This window comes from Neomonachus schauinslandi, chromosome 13 (genome assembly GCF_002201575.2).
Source record: "Neomonachus schauinslandi chromosome 13, ASM220157v2, whole genome shotgun sequence".
In the NCBI taxonomy this organism is placed as follows: domain Eukaryota; kingdom Metazoa; phylum Chordata; class Mammalia; order Carnivora; family Phocidae; genus Neomonachus; species Neomonachus schauinslandi.
In genome coordinates, this window is record NC_058415.1 from 66563123 (window position 1) to 66589592 (window position 26470).

General features: G+C 47.6%; 1 protein-coding gene across 1 annotated transcript in view; it reads right to left on the reverse strand.

The window, feature by feature from the left end:
* The window catches only part of LOC110581396 (phospholipid-transporting ATPase ABCA1), a 127742-nt gene that overhangs the window by 29258 nt on the left and 72014 nt on the right, over window positions 1–26470 (reverse strand). Inside the window, 21 exon segments of the mRNA XM_021691219.2 lie at window positions 341–489; window positions 1739–1852; window positions 2000–2048; window positions 3401–3603; window positions 4527–4599; window positions 5788–6008; window positions 6763–6900; window positions 7103–7245; window positions 8177–8308; window positions 9555–9726; window positions 11560–11673; window positions 12703–12907; window positions 13324–13545; window positions 15262–15484; window positions 17164–17285; window positions 17287–17341; window positions 18270–18475; window positions 19225–19422; window positions 24213–24329; window positions 24662–24801; window positions 26145–26385. Coding sequence (XP_021546894.1) covers window positions 341–489; window positions 1739–1852; window positions 2000–2048; window positions 3401–3603; window positions 4527–4599; window positions 5788–6008; window positions 6763–6900; window positions 7103–7245; window positions 8177–8308; window positions 9555–9726; window positions 11560–11673; window positions 12703–12907; window positions 13324–13545; window positions 15262–15484; window positions 17164–17285; window positions 17287–17341; window positions 18270–18475; window positions 19225–19422; window positions 24213–24329; window positions 24662–24801; window positions 26145–26385 — 3237 coding nt within the window.

A 26470-nucleotide genomic window follows, 5' to 3' on the forward strand; every position in this document is an offset into this window, starting at 1 on the left:
CACACACACACACACACACACACACACACACACACACACACACAGAGCACAGCAGGACTTAATGCCAGGCCCCATTCTAAGCACTTACTCACTTTAATCCTCATAACAACCCTATGTCATAGGCACATTATCTTCATTCTAAAGATGAGGACACGGAGGCACAGAGAAGTAACTCGCCCGCAGATGCGTGAGCGGCAGGAAGCAGAACTGGGATTGAAATACGGAAAGTCTGTCTCCAGCACCCACCTCATAACCATGACCCTCTCCTGCCTGCACTGGTCAGGGAGCCTGCGGCCCACCCGGGGAGCCAGAGTCACTGGCCTGGAGCAGCACTTGTCACCTGAGCAAAGAATCCCTTCCGACTCCGTCTGGCAATCAGCAGCCTCTTCCACAGAAGGGCCACAAACTGCTGCTGTGTGAGCTTCCAGCCCTTCACCTGGTAGGAGCCTTTGCCATCCATCCCGCTGAGCAGGTCTGTTTCTCTGGATTCTGCAAGAAGCCAACACTGAAGGTCACCTAGTATCTGAGGCAGTCTTGACCTCACCACGCTCCGCCCTCCATCATCCTCAGCAACCATCTTGGAGGCTTGTGTTTGAAAGCCAAAGTCTCTCAGAAGTCAAGGGCTTTCATGACAAATCAATGTCCCAGGAAAAGCTAGGACCCCAGATGTCCAACAGTAGAGCTTTCTGCCTTCCAGTCCTCATGTGAGGAGTGCACAAAATGAAGGTGCCTTGAGACAACTGAAGAGAAGCATTCACACATAACTGTTGTATATCAAGTCATTCAGATGAACCAAGTCATCCCCAATTTCTTGTAAAATATTCTATGAGACAGGCCATGCATTTAGGCTGACATAATTGAGAACAGACAATGCTGATTTGTCTACCATCTATTATTTTGGTAAAAATAGACACATTCAAATGATCTAAGTACAGACAATGTCTGAAATCAGGGAAAACATGAGGGCCACACACTCATAGGAGCAGGATTGGGAGAAAGGTTTCTGTACCTCAAAATCGTATAAAAATCCTTGTCTTAAACTAATGATTCCTAACTGAGGCGCTTTCACATTTTACCAAGATTTGCTTGACTTCTTGTCTTCCATTCTCCATCCCAGTCAAACACAGAGGGACACACTCATCCAGAATATCTAAGTCTAAGGTACAATTAGCTCTAAAAACTGACTTATTTCAAAATCATTCATCAATGGGCGCCTGGGTGGCTCAGTTGGTTAAGCAACTGCCTTCGGCTCAGGTCATGATCCTGGAGTCCCGGGATCGAGTCCCGCATCGGGCTCCCTGTTCAGCAGGGAGTCTGCTTCTCCCTCTGACCCTCCCCCTCTCATGCTCTATCTCATTCTCTCTCTCAAATAAATAAATAAAATCTTAAAAAAAAAAAATCATTCATCAACAATTAAATACCTTATCTAGGCAAGAAACTGGGTCTCCACAGAAATGATAAAAATGGATTCAGAGGACTGAGGGACCATCCTTTTATATGTGTCTCAAGTGAAAGATCTCAACTAAATGAAAAAAGTGATGAGGATGGGCTCCTTCAGGTTTGATGGTTTGCCCAATGCTGGAAAAGTGAATGTGGCTTTTTTCATCATCCCACTACCCTTTGGACCCTGTAGGCATCTATTATCCCACGCTCAAGGCCGTTAAAAGGTAACGTGGGAATAACACAAGACAAGAAATTCACTTTCAAACAATGGAACACAGATCTTGCCCAAACAGACCTGGGTCTACATCAGAATCATTAGGATCAATAGCATCATCTTCAGTGAATGGGCGAAGGCAGCTCTGCTTGTCCCCGAAGGCCCGTCTGTTTCGTCTGGCTGGCAAGGTGCCATCTGCAGACAAAAGGAAGGAATTCCACATTTTATTTTATTTGTAACAAAACAAGCCCTCCTCAAGTCAAAGGGAAAGGGACAACACTGGTGAGCTAAGATGGCCTACAGAGGCACTTCCCAGAGCATACAGCTCCCCCTGAGGCTTACCTGAGGTCTCAGCATCCACCCCACTCTCTTCGGCCACTTTGAGAAATATCTGAAAAAACGGTAGTGAGAATAGTATAAGCATCATGTGATGAAAGCAACCATCACCGCCATGATTATTACATTATTGAGTGGCTTGTTAGCCCCTAAAGACAAAAAGTAAAAGCTTCAATTATTAGTAATACTTTGCCAGTCATTTGGGAGTGAAGGCATTTTTAACCAGAGAACATTTTCCCGGTAGTGAGAACTATCAATCCAGACAATCTTTTTCAAATTAAAGGTTTGACATTAGAACACTACAGAAGAAATGTGTTCTGTATCTACAGGGAACACGTAAGGTGGCTTCTTCCAGGTCTATGGCCCCCAAATCTCTTGAGTAGGCTAGCACCATGCTAAGTCATCCAAGACAGAATGATCAAAAGATGATGGGCTCCCCATTACTAGAAATATTATATCAGGGATTCAAACATCGTAAGACAATGTGAACTAGCCAATGATTTCTAAACTCTGGACTACAGACCACAGCCTGGAAAGCATGTAATAAAAGCACAGACATTAAGGTCTTACCTCCAGAAATTCTCATTCAAAGACCCTGGCGCCAAGGCTTGGAATTTTTATTGTCAGTAATATCCCCAGATGATTTCTCTGCCTGGTCAAGCTTGGGGACCACTGGGCCAGACAACTTTTGTATCCTTCCCAGCCCTCCAGGTCTATGATGCTGTGGTCTCTAAAGGCAGGAGCTGCTACACAGTAGAGAGAGCATGGGCTTTGTAGCCCAAACCCTCGATGCTGAATCCTAGCTCGGCATCCCTGAGTGCCCACCTTTTCATCTTATTATAGGGATAATATTAAGTTACAATGATTTTTTTTTGAAGATTTTATTTATTTAAAGAGAGAGAGTGTGCATGAATGGGGGGGAAGGGGAAGAAGGAGAGAGACAGAGAGAATCCCAAGCAGACTCCGCGCTGAGCACAGAGCCTGACACAGGGCTCGATCTCACGACCCTGAGATCATGACCTGAGCTGAAATCAAGAGTCGGACACTTAACCGACTAAGCCACCCAGGCACCCCTACAATAATTAAAACAAACAAACAAAAAACAGCAAAAAACCCCCACACACCCAGGTCAGCACGAGGCACATGCAGATTTTCCATAAATGTTGGCTATTTCCTACGTGTGGCCATGACACAGCCATGTCAGGGAGCAATCCTAATCTAGCTCTCCTGCCATCTCCCACCACTTTAAAGGGTTAACTATGGCAGTAATACCCCAATATCAATGATATAAGGCCTCAAATGACCAGTTCCGTGGTAATCCTATTCCCCTGGGGGAAAAGCAGGCTACCTGTCTGGCCTTGGGACTGTGGGACCTGCTATACTCGGACAGTCAGTCACTGAACGTACTTCTTCCAGGGTCGTCTCCGAGATGCCGTAACTGGAGATGCCCAGGTCTGAGAGCCGGTCATCAATCTCATGGAAGAGTTCCACAAAGGCCCCCTCCTTGGCAGCTTCGTAGGGCAGCACGTAAGTCAGTTCATGCCCAATGTCTTCCACTAGCCGGGCCTCAGCCACGTGCTTCCTGATGAGGTTGGAGATGGCCGAGACATCTGTAGGGACCAAAGCACAAGGACAGCTCAGGCGGCTCAGAGGCCCCCCACATCAAGGGCCAGCCATGCCTCACCTTCTCCCTTTGCCTACCCCTCAGAAGCCAGGTGTCCACGCAGGACACCCGTCCCCAATACTTAAGTCTTTCCGCATGTTCATCTCTGGCCTGAGAGTTCCTGGGAGCAAGGACTAGGTCTTATTCACCAAAGCCAGGAACACTGTAGGTTCTCAGTACATTGTGGGTGGGTGGAAGACTTTCAGAGGTGGAAAGCCTGTGTCTATTGCCTGAACTCTAGGAGTCTTCAATGGAAGACCTGAGCAATGGAAAATTAAACGATTCTTCACCCTTCCCTAACCTGTAAACGAGGCTCCTTCTATTTATGTCAATAAAGGGCTAATCAAACAGTTCGTGGAGGAAGACATCTCTCTGGAAAAAGACAGTTGTTAGGACTGGGCACTGATGGACATAGTAAAGGCTTCTGCTCCACAGGTGTTACTGGGACACTGGTGTCCTATATATTGTGCCAAAGGAGGACCCAGCAGGCTGCTCTCCGTCTCCTGGGCTCTCTCTCTCCTTAGCTACTGAGATCCAATCCCTCCCCCATGGCTTGGCCCTCAGCACCTCATCCCTGGTCTCCAGTGTCCAGCCAGATCCATTCCCCAGGAGATCCCCCACCCCCAATCACGTCAGCCTCTCGGGGTCACTGCCCTGCCAACTCCCACACCGAGCCCCCCAGCAAGCATTAAGCCAATCTGCCACCAAGCTGCACCCTCTCCCAGCACCCCCCACCCCCTCCCGGCCCCAGCCCAGCAGCAAACCTTGAGTCAGCGCCACCAGCCTCTGCACCTCTCCTCCTCTGCCTCCACTCTGCCCAGCTGGGGGAAGCTCAGGCACCACCTGAATAAGAAACCCCAGAGTCCTTACCGATGGTCAGCGTGTCACTTTCATGGTCGCTGCCCAGGCCAGCATCAGAACTGCTCTGAGAAACACTGTCCTCCTGATGGCAAAGAAGGAGGTGAGAATGGGTCAGGGACCGAGCAAGGTACAGCCACCAGCACCTTCGCCAGGGCGGGCTTCCACGAGGCCCTACTGCGTGGCTCCTCCTGGGAGGCAACTGACGGGGCGGCCGTGGCTTCGGAAGCCGCTGACACACGTGTGCTGTGTGCACAGGAGGTCAGGGAGCACAGCCACAACGGAAGGGGGGCCAGCGATGAACGCTGTCGCCAGGCATCCACTGACCCTCCTAGCATGGATTCACCTGCCTGGTTATCTGGCTCGGTGCCTCTCAAGCCTTGACTTATGTTGAGCCACCAGGGGACCTTGCTAAAATGCAGATTCTAATTTAGTGAGTCTGAGAGCTGGGCCCATGTTTCTGCATTTCTAACAAGCTCCCGAGTAATCCCGGTGCTGCTGGTCCTCAGACCACACTTGGAGTAACAGGCACTAGTTAAAAAGTAGATAAGCAGACGGGAGGTGAAGGCTGGGATGTAAATGTTTTAGGTGCCACTGGTTCCAGCACACAAATGGATCTCAGGCATGTACGGTGGAACAGAGGAAAACCTACCTGGTTATCGGGTTCTGGTCCCACCTCTGTTACTTACCTGCTCGCTGGCCTACAAGCCTCATTTCCCTAATCTGAGATAATAATCACAATACCTCCCTCCCACTGTTGTTCGGCACTTCGAGATGAAGTTAAAAAAAAAAAAAAAGAAAAGTTTATAAATAACGATGCTGCAAAAAAATTAACTAGTACTGTCATTTTCTTTTATGCCCAGAATCTGCTAGCGTGTCCGCCATGAAATCAGTGTTCAATAAATATTTGCTGTTGTGTAGTTTAGAAGTTAAGGTCAATGAGATTCAAAGGGAATGAGCAGGAATGAGAGAGCATTCTGCAGCTCGGGCTCGTCACTCCTAGCGAGTCTTTTTTCTTCACTCTAATAAAGTCCCCTAAGGACCTTCTCTATCACTCACTGTGCCTCCACAGGAAGAAGGAAGTGGGATCCAACCACACTGTCACTGCAGGAACAGATGTGTCCTGCACTTTCCACACAAGAAGTATGATGTGATTCCAAAGGGAGATGGTGACCCCCATGCGGCAGAGTGGAGTGGACATGGACAAGCCAGTGGACAAGCCACTCCCAGCCAACAAGCCCAGCGCCAGCCCAGCACTGAAAACACGACTCACCTTTTTCAGGTACGACACAGTGCTACTGCTATTTCTGCAGGAACTGAGGGAGGATTCCACATCCTTCTTAACCAGGGTCAGGTAGTAGCCTGTTCCCAGCTGGTTCTTCAGAAATAGGGAGGAGCCCACACAGCACAGCTTCCCATGGGAAATGATGGCAATCCTGTCCCCCAGGATGTCTGCTTCATCCATGTGGTGTGTGGAGAGAATAATGGTGCGGCCTGCCAGGCACAAACACAAGGGCACGGGACGAGTGAGGCCTCCTGGTTCTCAGTGACTGAAGCAGCTGCAACGACAGATCTATCCGCAGGGGTCACCGAGGCAGAGGAATCTGGAAGCCTGTGTGGCAAAGCCATCCTCACAGAAATCAGAACAGGAACATTCGTTCGGGAATCTGCCACACGCCAGGCAGGGTGCTAGGTGGTCTGCATGCATTCTCATTTCACTAAAGCTTCTATGAGGCAGGCACTACTGTTATTGTAGGTAAAGAAAGAGGAGACGAGTTAAATGACTTTTCCAAGGTCTCAGGGCCAGCTGGAACTGGCTCCGAAGTCCATGTTCCTCATTTGCCCATCCCCGCTTTCAACAAACATATGTTGTGTACCATGCTGGGGACAGAGATGAACAAAGACATATCCTCTGTTCTCAGCCATCCGTCTAGAGGGGAACACAGTTGTAACAGACATGTCCAAGCTCCATGCTAGAAGTAGCTCTGGGGACCATGCCCTTTATCCCCACTTCTCTTCTTGCCAGCCCCTAGATAATGAAGGGCATACATGTTAAGTGTCTTGTAAGCCAGGTCTTCCTTCCACGTCCAGACCACGGGTGAGCACAGAGCTCTAAGAAAAGAAGTCGCACATTCCTGAGAAGCAATTCTGCTGCTCTGTCAAGAACAGCCATGAGCCACGGCTGCAGCCATACGTCTCAAGAGCCCCTGCATCCCTCCCTCCCTCGAAATAAACACACACAAGCTACCTTGTCGGTATTTCAGCAGGAGCTCCCATATTCCCCTGCGGGAGTAAGGGTCCACACCGGCTGTGGGCTCGTCCAGAATGACAACCCTGGATCCCCCAACAAAGGCCAAAGCCACAGACAGCTTTCTCTTCATTCCGCCTATGAGAGAGAGAGAGAGAGAGACGTTCCAGGACCGGCCCCAGACAGCGAAGGCAGAGGCGCTGAGAGACGATCAGAGGCACCCACCTGGGGACAAGCCAGGGACGCACTTCTGACCTACCCCCCCACCCCCACACTGGGACACTGGGACAGCTGTTGTTTCTCGTGCGTGTGTGTTGGGGGCGGGGGGAGGGGGACTCACCTGACAGCTGACTTGTTTTGCTTTTCAGTTTGCTGGGTGGCAAACCGACATCCAAGGCCATCTGCTCCAGCTCTGCTTTCACGTGCTTCTCCGAGAGCCCCTTCAGCCGCGCATAGAACCAGATGTGTTCTTCCACAGTCAGCCTGGGGACAGAAGGGCAGGTCAGCTCTGCACCACACGGGCTGCATCAGAACCCAGTGCTTCCTGACCCACAACAGAAGAAAATGGGCATGTTTCCACTGCCCCCCACCCCGACCTTTTCTAACTATCTCAACTTCTGAAAAATAACAGGAAGAATCAAGACAGAACAACCGTAAGCAACCACCGGAGATGCTGAAGAAGCCAAAGCTGAAATGTGACCAGTCCCTTCCAGCCTATTCCCAGCAGGCCTGGCCACCATACATTAGGCAGTTGCAACTTTCAATCCAGGTCCTCAAAGGGCCCACCCCATAATCGACCATCGACCAAGAAGCTGGCTCGGCTTTCACCTGGAGGAGCCCCCTCCAGGAACTCAGACAGTGCGAGAAGGGAGGCCCCTATGGAGGACATGAGCCTGAGCTGCTCGCTCTAGGGAAGAGCAGATGGGGGTCCAGAAGGGGAGAAGCCCTTGCCCAAGGTCAGAGAGCCCAGGTCTTTCTCTGTTCCCCCACGAGGGCTCCCTGGGGGGTCTGAACTGCTGACAGGCCCACCTGAATGGAAGCAATGTCTTGAGCAGGAAATGCTGGGCCATCATGACAAGGGCCCCGAGGCACTGCCAAGTCTGGGCTAAGAGCTGCAGCTGGTGCCAGGGAGGAGAGTGATGGGAGAGCCGACAGGCTAACTGGCCCTCTAGAGTGTCAGTAATGGAGAGCACCTTTTCCCACGCCCTCATCCACCAGCTGGACTGATGGGACATCTCTCACCCAACAATTACCTCCTACTCTTCCTAAAACGGAAGGACGACCGGGTCTCACTGTGCAGGGAGGTGAGACCCGCCACCCCCACAGAAGGCAGAATGCTTAAGTCCCCCTCGGCCCATGACTCATGACACACATCCAGGGAGGGTGTGCTTCTCAAAGTGCTGCTGGTACTCACATGTCAAACAGCACGTTATGCTGGGGGCAGACCCCCAGGTTCTGCCGGATGGTGCTCATCTCAAAGCGAATGTCTTTTCCCAGGATGTAGGCAGTGCCCGAGGTGGGAGGGAACAACCCGGTCAGGATTGACCTGAAGACAAAAATTTACAAGTGCAAGAGTCAGTGCTATCCCCATTCCCCTGGAAATGCTCCACACCAGGCCGCAGAGCCCGGGCACCTGCAGCAGAGGCATCACCCCCCTACACCCCCATTCCTTCCTAACAGACCCGAACTGACCCCTACAAAGCAAACAAGTCTTTGCTTTAGTGGATAACCAGGAGTGGGCCTATGTGTTGGATAGGGCATTATCAGGACAAGCATTTTTAAATGATTCCAATTTGCAATGGAAAGTACAGTTTGAAACATACACTTTGTAAGTCTAAAATCATGTCCATGAAAATTGGACAAACCAGAAAAAGTTATTCAGAGATAAAAATCATTTTTTGTGTTCAGCAGGATTTTTGTGCACCTTTTAAAAATTATCTGCAATGTTCATATATTGATTTTTGCATTAACCAAAAAAAAGAAAAACAAAAACAGGAAAAGGTCATCATCCCTAAAGATATACCCTTGGCAATAGTTGAGGGACCACACTAAAAGTCACTGAGGCAGGGCGCCTGGGTGGCTCAGTTGGTTAAGTGACTGCCTTCGGCTCAGGTCATGATCCTGGAGTCCCAGGATCGAGTCCCGCATCGGGCTCCCTGCTCGGCAGGGAGTCTGCTTCTCCCTCTGACCCTCCTCCCTCTCATGCTCTCTGTCTCTCATTCTCTCTCTCTCAAATAAATAAATAAAATCTTTAAAAAAATAAATAAAAATAAAAGTCACTGAGGCTAACTCTGGCGTGTATGGCCCATTCTCCCTCGTGAAGCCACCCATTATAACGTCTTTATAGGTCCCTGTAGGTCCCAGAAAGGGCAGTCACATGGCCAGGTCTCACACCTCCTTAGCGACAGAGCTCCTGGAAATCACTACTTCCCTCCAACATATCCAATCTCCCCACATTCTTGCTTCATAGTTCTAACCAAACCAGCTCAAAAGGGAGACCCTTTCTCGGAGTTGTCACAGCCTTAGGGTTCCAGGAACAGTGCAGAATTCTGAGAACCAAATGGGAAAGGTCACCAAGAGGGCTCCCAGGCTGTTTTCAGGCCGAGGAGATATCTAGCCAAAACCAGCCATGGGGAAAGCACTCTTGTGATGAGATAATATCTTACATTCGTCAACTCCTCCCCGGCGCTGCCCTTGCCCCCGTGACCAACGCAATGCCCTTGCATCCTGACTTCTAACTGCGCTACGGAACCTGCCCGCAGCTGATTCTGACAGCCACACCCTCTTCTTACATGGTGGTGGTCTTGCCAGCTCCATTGTGGCCCAGGAAGGAGGTGATCTGGCCCTCATAGAAATTCAAGGCCAGACCATCAACAGCCACCTTCATGCCATCCCGGTAAACCTTCATCAGGTTCTGAATGGACACGCCCAGCTTCAGGTGTGTGGGCTCCTCCTCCACGCAGACTGTCAGGAGACAGAAGACAGAGGATGGGCATGAACCACGGCAAATACCGACGAGTGGGGCACAAAGACATGGCGGCTGGGCTCGTACTCCCACAGCTGTCCTCTCTCCACGCATACTTCTGGTTTCTCAGGCAGACATTTATTTAGGGCCTGTTTGGGCAGGAGTGTTGGTGATGGGAATTCACTGATAAAGGAGCATTCACAGTCTATTGGGAGAAAAAGACTTGACAAGGAATCAAAATACAGGAGGCGAAAAGCGGTTTAAAAAACACATCTAAAAATGCCGTAGAACTGTGGAATACCCAGCCCGTGGAACACGACTCAGCAATGGAAAGGAGTGAACTGTTGATATGCATCACAGCTTGGATGGATCTCAAGGGAATAATGCTGAGTGACAAAAAGCCAACCTCAAAATGTTCAATACTATATGGTTCCATTCATATCACATTCTGGAAATACCATGTGGAGAACAGAGTAGTGGCTGACAGGTATCAGGGACTGGGGAGGAATGGGGGTGGCTTTAAAGGGGCAGAATGAGGGAGTCTGTGTGGATGGAACAGTTCTGCATCTCGACTGAGCTGGTGATTACATGAATCTCCATGTGACAAAGTGCACAGAACTAAACACACACACGTGAATGAGTACATGTAAAACTCTACAATCTGAAGAAGGTCTACACATTATACCAGTGTCAATGTCATGGTTTTGATATTGTGCTGTAGTTATGCAAGGTGTTACCATCGGGGGAAATGGAAATGAAAGGCACAAGGGAAACCTCCCAATACTATTTTTTTTGCAACATCCATGAGTCTACAATTATTTTAAATAGAAAAGCCTTTTGTTTGTTTTTCAATGCCATGCAATCTTAGAGGAGGAACTGACTGACTACTTGGGAATCTAGAAGGACTACTCAGGGATGAGGTACAGAATTAGATCTTGAGGAAGGAGGAGGAAGGCAGGAAAGTTGGAGAAAGAGCTCTCCTGTGAGAGGACAGAGTACGTACAAAGGCATGGGGGTGTGGAAGAACAGAACATATTCCAGGAGACTGACACAGAAGCTTGGTGTAAAGAGGAGACTGGGCAAGCAGAGCAGGAAGAGCAGGAGAAGAGGCTGGGACAGTGGGCAAGGGCCGGCTGTAGGTTGTCCAGTATGCCTAAGGAACAGCAGACTTTTCCACTGGCAACCAGGTGAAGGCACAGAAGAGACCAGCAGGAAAGGGACTCATTAAGTACTTGGGAAGCCACACTGAACACAAAAACAGTTTCTCTCCAAGAACCAGAGCAAACGGCCCAGAAGGCAGAGCCTTTGCTAAACTGTGGGCACCTCCACCTACAGTCAGGAGCCAGGAGAGGATTAGGGCTCTGGATAATGAAGGGTGAGAACATCAAGAAGCACAGGCTGAGCTCTGACAGCCACTTAGTGGCAGCCTACACAGGCTCATATTTCCATCACCATGACAAGGCGGGCAGCAAGGTTATGGTTCTTCAATCACAGTTGTCTTTACCCCCTCTTCCTAGCTGTTAATTTATCATAAAGAGTGTGTGTTGGGGGGGGTGGGGGAGTGAATGTATAGATATCAAGGGCCTCTTTCCTAGAAGCCAAGAAAACAAAGGCAATGGCCCTCAGGGACCAAGAGAGTGACTCCCCGATAAGTCAACAATAGCACTGGACACGAATGGCATGGGAGAATTTGGAAAGATGCACTGTGTGTGATTTCTTTGCTCCTAGAGTGGTTTCAGACTCTCTAAAGGGCTAAAGCCATCCTTTGTCCCTGACAGTCAGTGGGGGCAACAGCACTTAGGCTAAGGGAAGGGCAGGTCGACAGCACTTACTTTCTGATGCTCCCTTCTGGCTGGAACCAGGGTGGCTCTTCTCATCACTTTCCTCACCGAACCAGTAGGATTTGGTGCAAGGAAAATACCAGGGCCTGGGGATTCCATACTGGCCTGCAAGCGAAGATAAAAACCAAGATGGAAGCCAAGCACAGCAACATCCTAGCATTCCTGAGGTATCCCAGCCAGAACTACTCCCTCCTTGACACAGCATCTGGAGGTGACACCACCCTGGGATGGAGGTGGGGGTTGTGGGAGCTCACATCTGCTGACACCTACTATGCATTCAAACAACCCCATGAGGCAGGTTATCAGCCACTCATTTTATAGATGAGGAAACTGAGGGTAAGTAGCCTACTGAGGTCACTCAGACAGTAAATGGAAGGACTCAGAATCTGAACCCAGATCTGTAGGATACAAAATTGCCTATCAATGCAGGAAGCTCAAGTAGAGGTAATGAACATTCCACATACACTCCCTTAGAGGAAAACCAGGGGAAGCAGAAAAAGTTAAACCTCACTCTCTTAGAATTTGATCTGTATAAACACGTATCCACGGCAGGTCTTGGTCAAGGAGATTTATTCAAGGGAAGTACTAAAATGAATTTTCATGAATGTTAGTTTGATTAAATCACAGGTAAGGGCTTAGAGCCAACATATCTTACTCTTTACAAGCTGTACTCAGGAAACAGAACCTCTGCCGGTGGCTCATTCTGGGGATACGGAATTAGAGAACTGGGCCAGCGTTGGAAGGAGGAACCCTCTAGACTAGCTGACCCAGTGTGACCCAATTGGGTTCACCCCCAAGCACCAACACTGACCAGCTGTGTGTCCACAGGCAAGTTACTTGAGTCCTGCTTCTCTCATTTGCAAAAAAGTGGGTCTAAGAGCAAGTCCCCAAGTCTACACAACACTTGATACAGCACGGCACACAGGGCTCAGGAAATGAGAGCTGGAGCAGTAATACTTTCAGCATCAGCTGCTTCTCCTCGGACTGTTGGCTTGCCGTGGGTCTAAAGCCCTAGCCACTTTCCGGGGAGCCCCAGGCCCTACAGAAATTCCACCACAGACCGGGCAGAGCTTGGCAGCTAGAAATTACATTTTCCCCAGCCGATGGCTAAAGCTGTGTGGAAGCCCCATGTACCTGGAAAGACAGCCTCGATGTACCACGTCATCACTCCATAGAGGAAGGTGTCGAACAGCATCATGGAGACTGAAATGGTGAGGTTGAAGCCATCTTCCTCCACGGGGCTCTCAAACAGGTTGTCCCACTGCACCCCAATGCCCTGCTCCTCAAAAAGGGCAAAGTACTCACAGCCAAACCCGAAAGCCACAGGAGACAGCAGGCTCTGTGAGAAAGAGGCAAAAGTCACTTATCCATCTTATCCATCTCCTAGTCTCTCATTTTCTGGCACTTCTAATATAAATTTCACCTAGAGAAATTTGAATTTGCAAAATGGATCAATTACAAGATATGGAAGTATTCACCTACAGATCCCTTGAGGAGAGTGGGCTCACTAGCAGCACAGAAAAGGATTCTATTTATAACCCCTCATTATGCACACACATTTCAGAAATGCATGCATGACAGAGTGTAAAACTTTTAGAATTTTATGCTTCCAAAGATGCCCCAAAGGCTCAGCAATCCTGCACCCCCACACACAGACACACACACTCATTTCCCGTTCTCGGCTTGGACTGCAAGGGGAGGTGAAGCGCCAGGGGCTGCTGTGCGTGCAGTTACTACCCAGGGGTGGTTCCTCACCACAAAGATCTTGAGCGTGAAGCCCACATAGTCTTGCCATGCCACGCACAGCACGTAGGGCAGGTAGAGAATGAAGTAGATGATGCCCCCACAGGCTGCCGCCAGGTTGGCTCTTGAGAAGAGTGTGCTGATCAGGAAACACTGCAGGATGGTCACCACGGCGAACATGGACAGAAAGACAAACACCACGCTGGGGTCACTGTAGGGCAGCAGGTTTCCTAACTGGGAAGGAAGAGACCTATTAAACATGCTGTCTCAACAAGCACACACGTCCTCGCATGATCTATGGGAAGAAGAGTTTATTCATACTCATCTGAGAGATAATAGGGAGGAGCAGTGCAGCTCATTGTTCTGATCAGGAAACTGAAGCCTAAGTAAGGATAACGACTACCCCGAGACCACACAGCCTAGTAAGACTGGAGGCAGGAAGAGAAGAGTCTGGGACTGAAATTCATCAAGGTTCAACTCAATGGACAATTCTGTTCTTTGGTTCTCCAAGAAATATTGTTTACCTGGTGTCTCCTTTTATAAGGACCAGGACTCTCAGCACCAAGAAAGAATTGTGGGCGACAGCATCCTATAGGACTTCTCCCTCCAAAGGTCATGGAAAAGGGCCAAGAAATCTTATTCTCCCCCTTGATGACCTGCCATGGATTCTGCATTCTCACAATCATCCAAATTCTTGTGGGCCTTTCAAGTCTATCTCTAGCCAGTTCATCTGGGTGTGTTTGAGGAGGACTAGCCAGCACGTGGTCGCAGAGCAGCTCTTCCCCACCAGCCACAGGACCACCACCCCTACCACGGAGCTCCATCCTTGCAGTCAGATATCAGAGCATGAGCAGGGGTTGATTTCAGTGAGACTCACTCTGTCATACTGCTGGGTGACCTCAGGGAAGCCCTTAACCTTCCTTGGCCTCATTTCCTTATATGTTAAATGGGTTAGTGAGGATATAATCAGAAAGCACAGGTGAATGTGCTTTAAACAGTGCTTGGCAATCATAAAGTGCTCATTTGTATTAACAGTAGCTAGTATTAACCTAAATATTAGTTCCTCACCCTTCATACTCCCCTCTCTTTGAAAATATTTTTTTACATGATGCCTCCTTAAAACAAATCACTGTAAGGAAAGGAGATTAGCATATAAACCTATTAACATATAGGGTGGCACAGAGCAGCACTGCCTGGGGTCCCCCTGAAGGGCGAACGTGCTGCCCAGCTGCTGCAGCAGACAACCTCTAGATGTCAACCTGTGGAAGGGGTGGGGAATGCGGAGGTTTGAGCATGGGAAGGAACTGTGAGATGCAGTGCACGGCCAACCCCACGGGCACTTGGGACCATATACAGCTCACCGGAATTGTGCCTCATTGAGCTGAGCTGTCCAGCCCCAAGGCCTCCCTCCCTGACACCCCAGACCCCGGGCCCCTCAGTCAGTTATTGGAATCATGAGCCCCCGGGCCAGGCAGCTTTCTGTGGCTGTGACAGACCCAGAGGAGGTTGACATCTAGAGGTTGTCTGCTGAGTAATAAGCCCCGCACCAAACTCTCTCAGCCTCTGCTGCCAGAAAAACCTAACCTGCAATAATATGTATCCCTCTGATTATGGTTTTTAGAAATTCTGGCAGAATCACCACCCAATACATCTAAGGAAATGAACAGCTCTCAGATGCTGCCATGAACCACTGCCCAGAAAATGTCATGGCACACGTGTGTGCCTACATGGGAAGCAAGAGCCCTGGGTTCTAGCCCTGCTCAGCCACTAGCCAACTGGGTTGACCCTGGGCAAGTCACTCTCACTCTCCCCAAATACAGAATAAGGAAACTGCAGGAGAGGACACGTCTGACCCGTTCCCTCCCAAATAATCTTTGCTTTTCTCCTCATAGCCTATGTTGGGCTGTTTAGGAGTCCCTGGGCAGCAGGGAGCCAGGGTGGCAGCCTTACTTTCAGGATGACCACAAGCAGGCCGGCGCTCACGAGCAGAGGAATGAGGCTACTGATGAACCAGCTGAACCACAGGATGCCATTGTCTAGGCCCATGATGCGCATGGTTTCCTTCAGCCGCGCCTCCTTCTCATACACGATGCCCTTGATGATCACAGCCACGGAGTAGATCCAGGCCAGCGTCATGAACAGGGGCATGGACCGGCTCATCACCCGCAGGAAGCTGGAGGCCCAGGGAAGGGCGGAGGAGAATTACAGGGAGTGAGATTCAGGCTCGGAGGCCACTGCCTCCGGGGCCTGCGTGCGAGAGGAAGCCCCAAGACTGAGTGAACGAGGGGCAGGCTCTCCAGACTCCAAAACGTACAGGTTATCAAATGCTTCATGAGGAGCACAATGTAGTATTAACAGTTAGACCAACAAAGTGCCACCAAGTAGAATTTCTTTGGGGCCTGCTTTAGTCACTAGGTAACTGTGAGGTGTGGGTTATTTTAAAGTACTAAAACAAAAACGAGAAAACCAACTCCTTCCCTCACAAGAGTTCAACTTCTCCAAGGTCATGTCCCTACTGCCTTGCTCAACTTTTATCACAGATAATGCAGATATAGACTTCAGGCAGCTCTTGTCAGTCATATTTCAGATTCCAAACTGTAATAGGAAAGGCAGTGGGCCGTGAAGTAAAAAGGACACAGAATTTGGACCCTGGAGCCCAGGCCCAAGTCCCAGCTTTACTACTTAGGCACTTACCAGCCATGTGACAACAGGCAGAGGCCCTTAATGCCGCTAAGCTCCCTCCTGTTCTCATCTTAAGACATCCTTTCTAGAGTAAATCTTGGCTGAGGGGGGTCTTGGGAAAACTCTGGCTAATCTTTTTGAAGGTGAAAAACAAGATAATTCAGGGTGACTTGGAAAAGCCAGAGCGAGCCACACAAGGAAACAGCTGCTCAGTGCAAAACATAGAACAAATGTAAGAGGAACCCCACTCCTTCTACACTCTGATCCCTACACACATACACCACAATGGAGAATGAGAGAATTTCCAGAACTTGGAAGAGACATTACATATCTCAGATGCCTGCAACTACACCTCTGCCCATGCTCGCTCACAAGAAATCATTAGAGGGGCGCCTGGGTGGCTCAGTCAGTTCAGCACCTGACTCTTGGTTTCGGCTCAGGTCGTGATGTCAGGGTCATGAGATCAAGCCCCCACACCCAGGTGGAGCCTACTTAAGATTCTCTCTCTCCCTCTGCCCCTCCTCCCCCCTCCCCCACTCTCTCTCTCTCTCAAAAAAAATCATTAGATCCAAAAGCACAGTTTCCACAACGAGATCTTATCAGCTTAGTGACTAAGCACTGAAAGATTATCTAAAGTCCAAGATAAAAAGGCCTTGTTCAGTTTTATTTAGATTGTTTCAAAATGCAGTTTACCACATATAAAGAGTAAGCGGACAAATGGACCTGGAGGCAGCTTTTATAGGTCTAGATCACTGTTTCTGTGTTTGGGGGATGTATGTGCGTGTATGTGCTTGCATGTGTTTGTCACGACACATTTGAAATTTGCAGACTAAGCAAACTTTGACCAAAAGGGCAGGATATGTAAAATATAGAAGCACTGGTAACTACAGATGAAAAAGGAGGGAGGATTCCAGGATGTGCACATGTGTGTCCATGTGGCTGGAACCATCAACGACCTACACCTGGCATCTTATTTCCTAAAATCTTCACTGAATTTCAAAAAAGATTTTTTTCTATCAACACACATGTAAAATACATAAAATCAAAGCATCCTATCTCCTCCTTTGGATGTATGTGCACGCATGTGTGTATAAGTATGTATGTGTAGGTACTCTCTCTGGGAACAGTGTTACCCAGTTCCGTGAAGATGGCGGCTCAGTGGTAACTTACATGTCATCGACATAACAGGGATAGGGCATCTGCTGCACATAGACACCAGTTTTCTTCTCGGTGCCCGTCAGCACCCTGATGATCGCCTGTTCCACCACATCTTGTAAGTAGGCAAAGCCCCCCCCAGACATACCGCATATCCTCAAAGGGGTCAGCCCGAGGACCGGGGTCCCAGTACCTAAAACCAAATCACAGGTGACTAAATATTCCTTAGAACCATACATCAAAAAAAGCCAATCATCCACAATCCCACCACCATGACAGAGCCCCTATTTTCATTTTATATATTTATATCTTATTTTATGGTCTCAGTTGTGCACATATTTTTATTTATTTATTTATTTATTTAATTTAAATTCAATTAGCCAACATATAGTACATCATTAGTTTCAGATGTAGAGTTCAATGATTCATCAGTTGCATATAACACCCAGTGCTCATTACATCATGTGCCCTCCCTAATGCCCATCACCCAATTACCCCATCCCCCCACCTCCCTTCCCTCTAGCAACCCTCAGTTTGTTCCCTATAGTTAAGAGTCTCTCCTGGTTTATCTCCCTCTCTGATGACTTCCCATTCAGCTTTCCCTCCCTTCCCCAATGATCCTCTGCGCTATTTCTCATATTCCACATATGAGTGAAATCACATATTTTTAAACAGATATAATGAGAATGAGCATACCACCACCAGAATGTTGGTTTGGTTTTTTTCCCCTTCCTTGGCTACCTAACATTGCATCAAGTGGACATACCAAAATTTGCTTAATCATTCCCTTTTTTACTAGCTGTTTGCCCCTTTTTGTAAAAATGGATAATGCTAGCACAGGGAACCTGAAGGCTTTATTTCTTCTTTTCTACCTGTTGATTTAATGCCATAGGATTAATTCTCTTGAGCGGAAATGCTGAGTCAAAAGATAATTATTTTATGACCTTTGAAATAACTGTCTCTAGCAATGAATGTGCCACTTTCACCAAAATCATGCCACCAATTGCAGTTATTTTGGGGTGAAATTTCTACCAAATTATTACTTAAAACAAAGTGCCTCTAGTCATTTTAGCTGCTCTTGACTTCCCCCAAACTGGCTGGTGTGGGGAGACTGAACTCACCCATCCTTGATTTTATTTGTCCTCTCCACATTGTCAATGTCCATTCGGATCTTGTACTTGACATGACGGGGCAACTCCACACTGTCAGGAGTGATTCCGGTGAACACGATACCAGCCCAGAACTTCCGCTCGTCCAGCAACTCCATGGACTTGCTGATGAGCCGGACTTCTGTTGCTACCGGTTCAAGCTTATTCAAGTTGACACACTGACGGAAGAAGAGCCTTCATGAGAATGCTGGGGGCCAGGAAAACACGCAGTGCCCAAGGCAGGCTCTGTCCTAAGAGGGATGTGCTAACTGCGTGACATTTTTATCCTCACCCTCTCCAAAGTCATTTTCCAATATTCGATTGAGAATGGATCCTTCTGTTTTTTAACTACAACTTAAGAGAAATGCTAGAAGTATTTAGAGATAAGTTACTTATATGGATTTTTGTGGCGGGAAAGAGGTTGAAACAAGGATCATACCTCCTTTTCCTCTGTTTTCTTGGCAATTTTGAGTATCAACTAACCAAGTAAGCAGACAAAACCAACAAACAAAAAACGCTTATTTGTCCCTATTAAGTCACATAATTTTTAAAACTAGATTTTTAAAATATAATGTGTCCTATTAGTTCTTAGATAAACTTCATAAATAAAGCCTTTTAAGGGCATGCCTTCTTGACATTAGGTATTGAGCTATGAAACCTGGGGAAAACCTAGAAGACAATGGACAGAAACACTTCTCAGTCAGAGAGAATAAAGCTAGAGTTAGGTCCATTTATTCATTCATTCAGTCATTCAAATAACATTTAGGAGTGCCTTCTGTACACCAAACCCTATATTAGGTTTGAAGGATACTACTGGAAATAAGACTACACATTATTTCTAAACTTTCCTCCAATCCAAACCTTATTGCACCACCTCAGAGAAAGAAGCCAAAGGCTCTTCTAAATGATCCATGGAACAGATCCTCACCTCCATGAAGCGAGAGATGGTCTGGATTGCCTGGTCAGTCTCATTGAAAGCTTCTCTCCAGGTGTACACAGAGCCGTTAGCAGACTGGACATCCTCTGGGTGCTTGGCCAGAAATGCCAGAATATCTTTGGCAGTCCAGTCTAAGCCATCCAACTGCTGTTCCCAAAAGTGGTCATTGCTTCTGCTGTCCAACAGTGTCTGCCATTCCAACGAGAAAGTACAATCAATAAACACCAACTCAGTCTAGATCCTAAGTCTTATACGATTTACAAAACCTAACCTTTTTATGTGAGGTAGATAACACTGTTCCCATTTTATAGATAAGAATATCAAGGTTGAAAAAAAAAAAGTATGGGGGCGCCAGGGTGGCTCAGTCCGTTAAGTGACTGCCTTTGGCTCAGGTCATGATCCTGGAGTCCCAGGATACAGTCCCACGCCAGGCTCCCTGCTCAGCAGGGTGTCTGCTTTTCCCTCTGACCCTCCCCCACTCTTGTGTTCTCTCTCTCTCTCAAATAAATAAAATCTTAAAAAAAAATTTTTTTTTTAAAGTATGATTTTAACCAAGGCTGAGTCATAATGTTAACAGGACATGGAGCTGAGACTCAAAGTCAGACTAGTCTGAATCCAGAGTCCATGTTTCCAGCCTAGCTTAATAGTATCAACTGCAGGAACAACAATGATCATACTTACTGTGCACAATTTTTATATTAGATCATTTATATGTTTTACTTCACCCAACTCCATGAGCAAGATCTGTCCAAAAGTTCCCATTTTTACAGATGAGGAAAAAGGTTCAGAAAGGTCAAGTCCCTAACATAAAGTCACACAGCTAATACGTAGGAAAGCCAGGGTATGAAACATGGATTCTGATTCTACCGTACCTTCCCCCGCATTATATTGTCTTCCTCTTTTGAGACTCAAGCTGATGACTCCTCATGACCTTATCTCTAGACTAAATTAAGACAAACCCACTTGTGCTGTTTAGTTTGGGAACATGCTGCCGCGATAAAACCAAGTAAAATTGCAGGATGCATGGGTTATGATGCAGAAGAGGCCTGTCTTTCATGTCTTGTTCCCTGGCTGGTTGGTTTCCTATGTGAGTCAACATGGAAGAGAAAGACAAACTAATCTGGTGTTCAACGAGTAGATCCAGAGGGCTGGGGCAGAAACCCACACAGGTGCTGCCAGGAAAGTGGGTTAGCTTCCAACTCAGCTCATGGAAAAGGAGAAGCAGGTGTAACACCTGTCACAGCTTCAAGGGGAGAGATGAAATTCTGGTTCTACTGAAATGGAATCTCTAAGGAGCCAAACACTGCTACTTTTTAAATCCGTCTTATTTCCAGTAACAATTTAAGTTTTTCCCCCATGTGGCTTCATATTTATTATTTTAATGGGAGCATAATGGTTTTATAGAGTATATATACTATAATTTCATTAACTATTCTCATACTGCTAAGAATTTAGCTTATTTTCTAATTTCTCACAATAACAACACTCTGGTTTCTCTTCAGATCGCATAAATCTTTCCCCTAATTTCTCACAATAACAATTATTATAGCAATAACATTTCCTCTCATACAGTGACTTCTCTTTAAAATTATTTCTGTAGGGTATATCCCTGAGGGTGTACGGAATGGAGATACACAGGATAGCACTTTTTTTTATGGCTCTTGCAATTTTCATCCCAAATTGCTTTCCTATAGGGAGTAACAATTTATACTATCATCAGTAAGACACATTAAGTATTTTTGTTAACAGATACAAATTTTTGTCTCACAAAAGTTCACAGGGGTATGGGTTAGCAATTCCAAAATGGCTTTCTTTGGAGACTCAGAACAAGTAAGAGCTGAATGAAGACACATGGTGTTTGGGGTGAGGCCTGCCCTGCCCCGTGTGGCTTTGAGCAATATGGTTCAGGAAAGCAGCAAGACCAGAAAGATGTGTCCAATGAGACCACTGATCACACGGCCATTCCAAGGTACTTGAGGGGATTCAAGAGACCTAAGATCACCCTTAGGAATGAAAGCAGGGAGAAAGCAGGGTCTTGCGATGAAGGAGGCAAAGAGCAGCTCAGAAAGGAGAACAGTGTAGTGTCAGTGGGCTTCGTGACACAACAGAGAGGTGCCTCCCGATCTGGGGGGTGATGCAGTGCACGTAGACACAGCTGGAAACAGCAGAAAGATAAGAGCTACCACAAAGCAGAATGGTGGTTGCCAGGGGCTGGGAGTGAGGGAAATGGGTAGGTCAAAGGGTACAGAGTTTCAGTTATGCAATATGAGTTAAGTTCTGGAGATCTAATGCACAGCAAAATGACCGTAGTTAACAACACTGTACTGTCGGGGCACCTGGGTGGCTTATCCGTTGAGCGTCCGAATCTGGTATTCGGCTGGGGTCCTGGTCTCCAGGCCCTGGGATTGAGCCCAGTGTCAGGCTCAGCACTCAGTGTGGAGTCTGCTTATCCCTCTCCCTCTGCCTCCCCCTCTGCCCCATCCCTGCTCACGCTCTCTCCTTCTCTAATAAGTAAATCTTATTTTTTTTTTTAATTTTATTTATTTTTTAGAGAGCGAGCGAGAGAGAAACAGCATGAGAGGGGAGAGGGTCAGAGGGAGAAGCAGGCTCCCCGCTGAGCCAGGAGCCCGATGTGGGACTCGATCCCAGGACCCCGGGATCATGACCTGAGCCGAAGGCAGACGCTTAACCATCTGAGCCACCCAGGCGCCCATAAGTAAATCTTATTTAAAAAAATAATACTGTATACTTGAAATTTGCTATGAGGCTACTTTGTGAGGTGATATGTTAATTAGCTTGATTGTGTTGATCATTTCACAACGTATACTATATCCAAACATGTTGTACAGCTTAAGTATATACAACTGTTTGTCAATTACACTTTAATAAAGCTGAAAAATGAAAGGAACACAAGAGCTACCCCCAAAGAAGCAGAAGCCTCAGGCATCACCTCACATACCAGACACGAGGCTGTAGGGGGTACAGAGGACTGAGCAGCCCAAGCTTGTGGACTTAGAGAAACACTACTTCAGAGAGAAAAGAGAGCAGTTGAGGAGGCTCCTTCAACTTCCACCCATAGACTGAGGAGCCCTGAGTCAGTGTCTCCAGCTGAACCACCTCCCTGCACTCCAGGCCTCAGTACCCATTGGCCTATTGGACATCCCCACCATCCTCCTGCTAGAAATCTTTCCCCCTCCACAATCAAGCAGCCACCAGGCTTCACCGCCTGCAGAAGCCTTGGCCCCCCACTTGGCTAGTCTCCACTCTGGTCTCTGCCTTCCATCTTTCCATACTTCAATCCACCTGACGTATCAGATTAATGTATCTGCATCTCTCCTTGCTTAAAACTTGTTCATGGTCCCCCAGAACTTAAAGTAAAAGTTCTTGGTTTCATACACAAGGCCCTCCAAACTATGTCCCGTGCCATGCCTTCCTCTCCAGCCACAGTTCCTACATTTCCTATTGTACATCCTGGGTTCTGCCAGCAGAACTACTAACGAATGCCGTGGCCATGTTTATAAGAGCTTTGTCCTCTAAACACTGGGAGCTAGGAGCTGCTGGAGCATCCAAGCCAAACTCTCCACTTAAGAGTAGGGGAAACAGCTAATATTTTATGTCAACTATACTTCAATTAAAAATTTTAAAATAAGGGACACCTGGCTGACTCAGTTGGCAGAGCATGTGACTTGATCTTGGGGTTGAGTTTAAGCCCCACGCTGGATATAGAGATTACTTAAAAAATAAATAAAAATCTTAAATTTCTTTTTTAAATCAATTGATCAGTAGAGTAGGGGAAACATCTATCTGCCTACAGACCAAAACACATGGAGTCTCTTCAACAGGACCCCTCATAATCTTCTGAGACACAGAAGGAGAAGACATCCAACAAGTAAAAATCGGATTCCAAGGACAGGACCAGTAAGAAGAGGCCCAAGACCACACCTACGTCTATGGCACTGTATGTGGCTGGATCACATGAATCCCTTCTAGAGGAGAGACTGGAGCCCAACAGAGACCCATACTTGAAGGGCATGAGTTGTTATTACTAGTCAGGAATTATTCCATATATCCATGTAAATTATTGTTCATGTTTTTCTCACCCAAGTCCCTTAGTTTTTAAAGGCCCCAATTTAAGAATTCTGCATATGGAACACGACTAGAGCAAAAAGATGACTCCAGCTTTCCCATCACTGGAAGGCCCCTGGGTATCGCACTTCTCACCCCACCCCCACCCCCAGGGCATCAAGGGGGAGTCCTAAGCCTGGGAGAGTACCTTCCAAGCAGGCACCACCTCTAAAACCCAGCAGCCCTCTCTGATCAATGAGGGGTCAAGACAAGAAACCTGGTAAAATCCATTCCTGCTTCTTAATGGCAGCAGAAACAAAAGAAAGAGGCCTCCCTCACCATGGAGATAGGAAATGGTCTAATGATTCTCTGACTCAGCCCAAGGCAGGGATGATGTGATTAAATGGCACTCAGGCTCATACAAAGAAAACATTCTGTTCTTGCTCAGACTCCTCCGCTTTTGAATCTAATTGTCTCTAGAGCACTTATCCCTTTCAAGTGGCTCAGAAGCACTCAGGGCAATTCCCCTCCACACCTTAATGGTGGCTGCCTCGGGAGCCAGGAGCCAGGCCTTTGCCCCCACACCTGTGTCGAGACCCTACCAAGATACAGGAAGGCTAAATAAGACGCCATGGTTGGCTTCAGGACCAGAAATGACAATAGGCAGGGGCCTACAATCACCAATACCAACCCTCACTAAGTTTCTTGGAAAACGGATTTTTGACCACCAGACACATGGATGCAGGTGTGCATGAAAGCGTTATCTGTGCACCATCCCTGGCAGCTGGAGCTGTGCTTACTACATCTATCCTGGTTAAATGTAAGAATTCCCATCTCAGTCACCTCTGGGAAAGTGACCAGAAACTCCCCTCTCTAGCATCAAGCAAGCACACAGTAATCCGAGGGATGCTCACCCGAACAAGGTCCATTTCCGGGTTACTCTCCATGAAGGTCCAGATCTTGGGGCTGAGCTCTTCCCACATGCCTTGCACATCATGAAACACAGCCAGTTCCTGAAAGGTCTTATTCACCTGGAGTCAGTTGGGGACCCAAAGGCAGCAGGAAAAAAGGAGAGAGACAGGGCCATGAGACATTCAGCTGCCCCCTGACGAGATGCTCCATCGCTGTTCCAGTCTCTTCCCATCCCTAAGAAGTGCCTGCAGCTATGATTCAAATACCCAAGGCTGGAGAGCTGGCCCTCCACAGTCAGCTCTGGCCTGGGCCACACTTGCGGTTCTCCCTCTTTGGAAACCCTGAAGAGCCATGAGCATAATCGATACAATCCATTTGAAGCCACCTTCACTTTCTTGCCCACGGCTCTAGGAGGATTCTAGAGAGGGAGTTCTGGGCCTGCGCAGCTTACCTCGGCCATAACCTGCCTTGTGACTGGAGTGTCAGGTGTATACAGGATCTTCCCAACAAGCAGAGGCTTGAGAGCTTTCCATATGATGCGGGAAAGGGGACTGGACTCCAAATTCTTCATCAGATCATTGCAATAAGGAGCTACGAAGATGACAAAAGACAGATATTCATACGCATGGTCATATACTTGTAGGAACTAACAAGGGCTTTGGAGCTAGCCGAACAGTCCTGGGTTCAAATCCCAGTTCCACCATTTAGTAACAGCTATGTAACAAATAACTTCACTTGTGTGAGCCTCAGTTACTATGTACTTGGCAGAGATGTGGTGAGGATTAACAGATGTTATCTATACAGCCCCTACAACAATGCTTGACAAGTAATCAGAGCTTATTATAACACTGGTGAGGGGTAACTCACAACCGAGAGGATCTAGAAAAATGTTTTTACTGCCCACATACCTGCATAACTCTAGATTCATAGTCTCGTGTCAGCTTGCCAATTTGTTTTCATTGAGAACAGAGAGCTGAATTTAGATTTTAGTTTTCGGGCAAAAATAAAACATTTCCCTTTAACAGGTCTCATCACAAGTATATGTAATATATGTAATAAAAATTCCTAAAGGAAAAATCCAAAGTTATAATAGACAATGAGGTTTGGTTATCCAGAAGGATTCCTGAATTTTTTTTTTTAATTCATTTTGGGTTTTTTAGATGGCAAGCATCCTCTATATGCTGCAGAGAGGATATATTTAAAAAAAAAAAAAGGATTTGCTCATAGTTGGATCTGCTTTGCAGATGAAGGTTCCCTTGGGTTGACTTGCAAGTGAGGGAGCGGAGCGGACAGCATTTCAGAAAAGTTCCTCTAATGCCATCCCCTTCAGGCTTGCAAAGCACCCTGCTATGTCTGGAGTGCTTTACTCCAGGAAAGAATAAAAGGTTCTTGTGTTACAGTAATGCATAAAAAGCTACCTCACTCAGTGTCTGAAAGAGACACCTGCGGTTGGAAATGGAGAAAGGCTCACTTGCATCATGTGTTCAAGGAAAATGATGCCATTGTCTAAAACTGTAACACTGGCTCCTTGCTGCCACCAGACACAGAACACACATCCCCATGAAACTGCCCAAGTGTGAGAAGCAGATATGGAGTTACAAGGTTCTTTCACACCACCTTGCAGCTAAGCACCAAAAACAAACAGCAGATCAAATGCCTGAGTCTGACAGTACACGCACCACATTAACAGCCGTCTCAGAGGCCATGTGGTTTACGGGGGGGGAAAAAAAAGCACGGGGCCAGGCAGATCCGGGCTTAACCCCGGCTCCTGTGGATTCACTACGGTGTGGCTCTGATGAAGTCACTTAACCTTGCTGAGCCTATAAAATGTGGGGATGGGGTAAACATGAGGGAGGGGGGACACGGGACCCAGGCTAGCACTAATGGGGGGCTGAGGCTGGCTGGCCGCCCGGGGCCTCCTTCTACGCACTCACTTGTAGAATTGTCATAAAAGCTGTCAGCATCTTCATCCGTGCCGTTGCCGCCAAAGAGAGCTTTGTAGTTGTTGTCCTCATACCAGTTGAGGGACTTAATCTTCAGGCCCCCGCCCTCGGGATGGCCACAGACGATGCGGGACACGGCTTGGTATATCTGGGTGGACGAGCTGGAGCTGTTCACGTTGGTCAGGAACATGACCTCCTGCCGCATGTCGCTCCAGCTGTTCATGCTGAACAGCTGGTGCCCGGGATCGGGAAGAAAAAGGGAGGGAGGAGGGAAGGAGGAGAAAAGAGTATCACGAGGGTGGGGGAAAGAGAGAGAA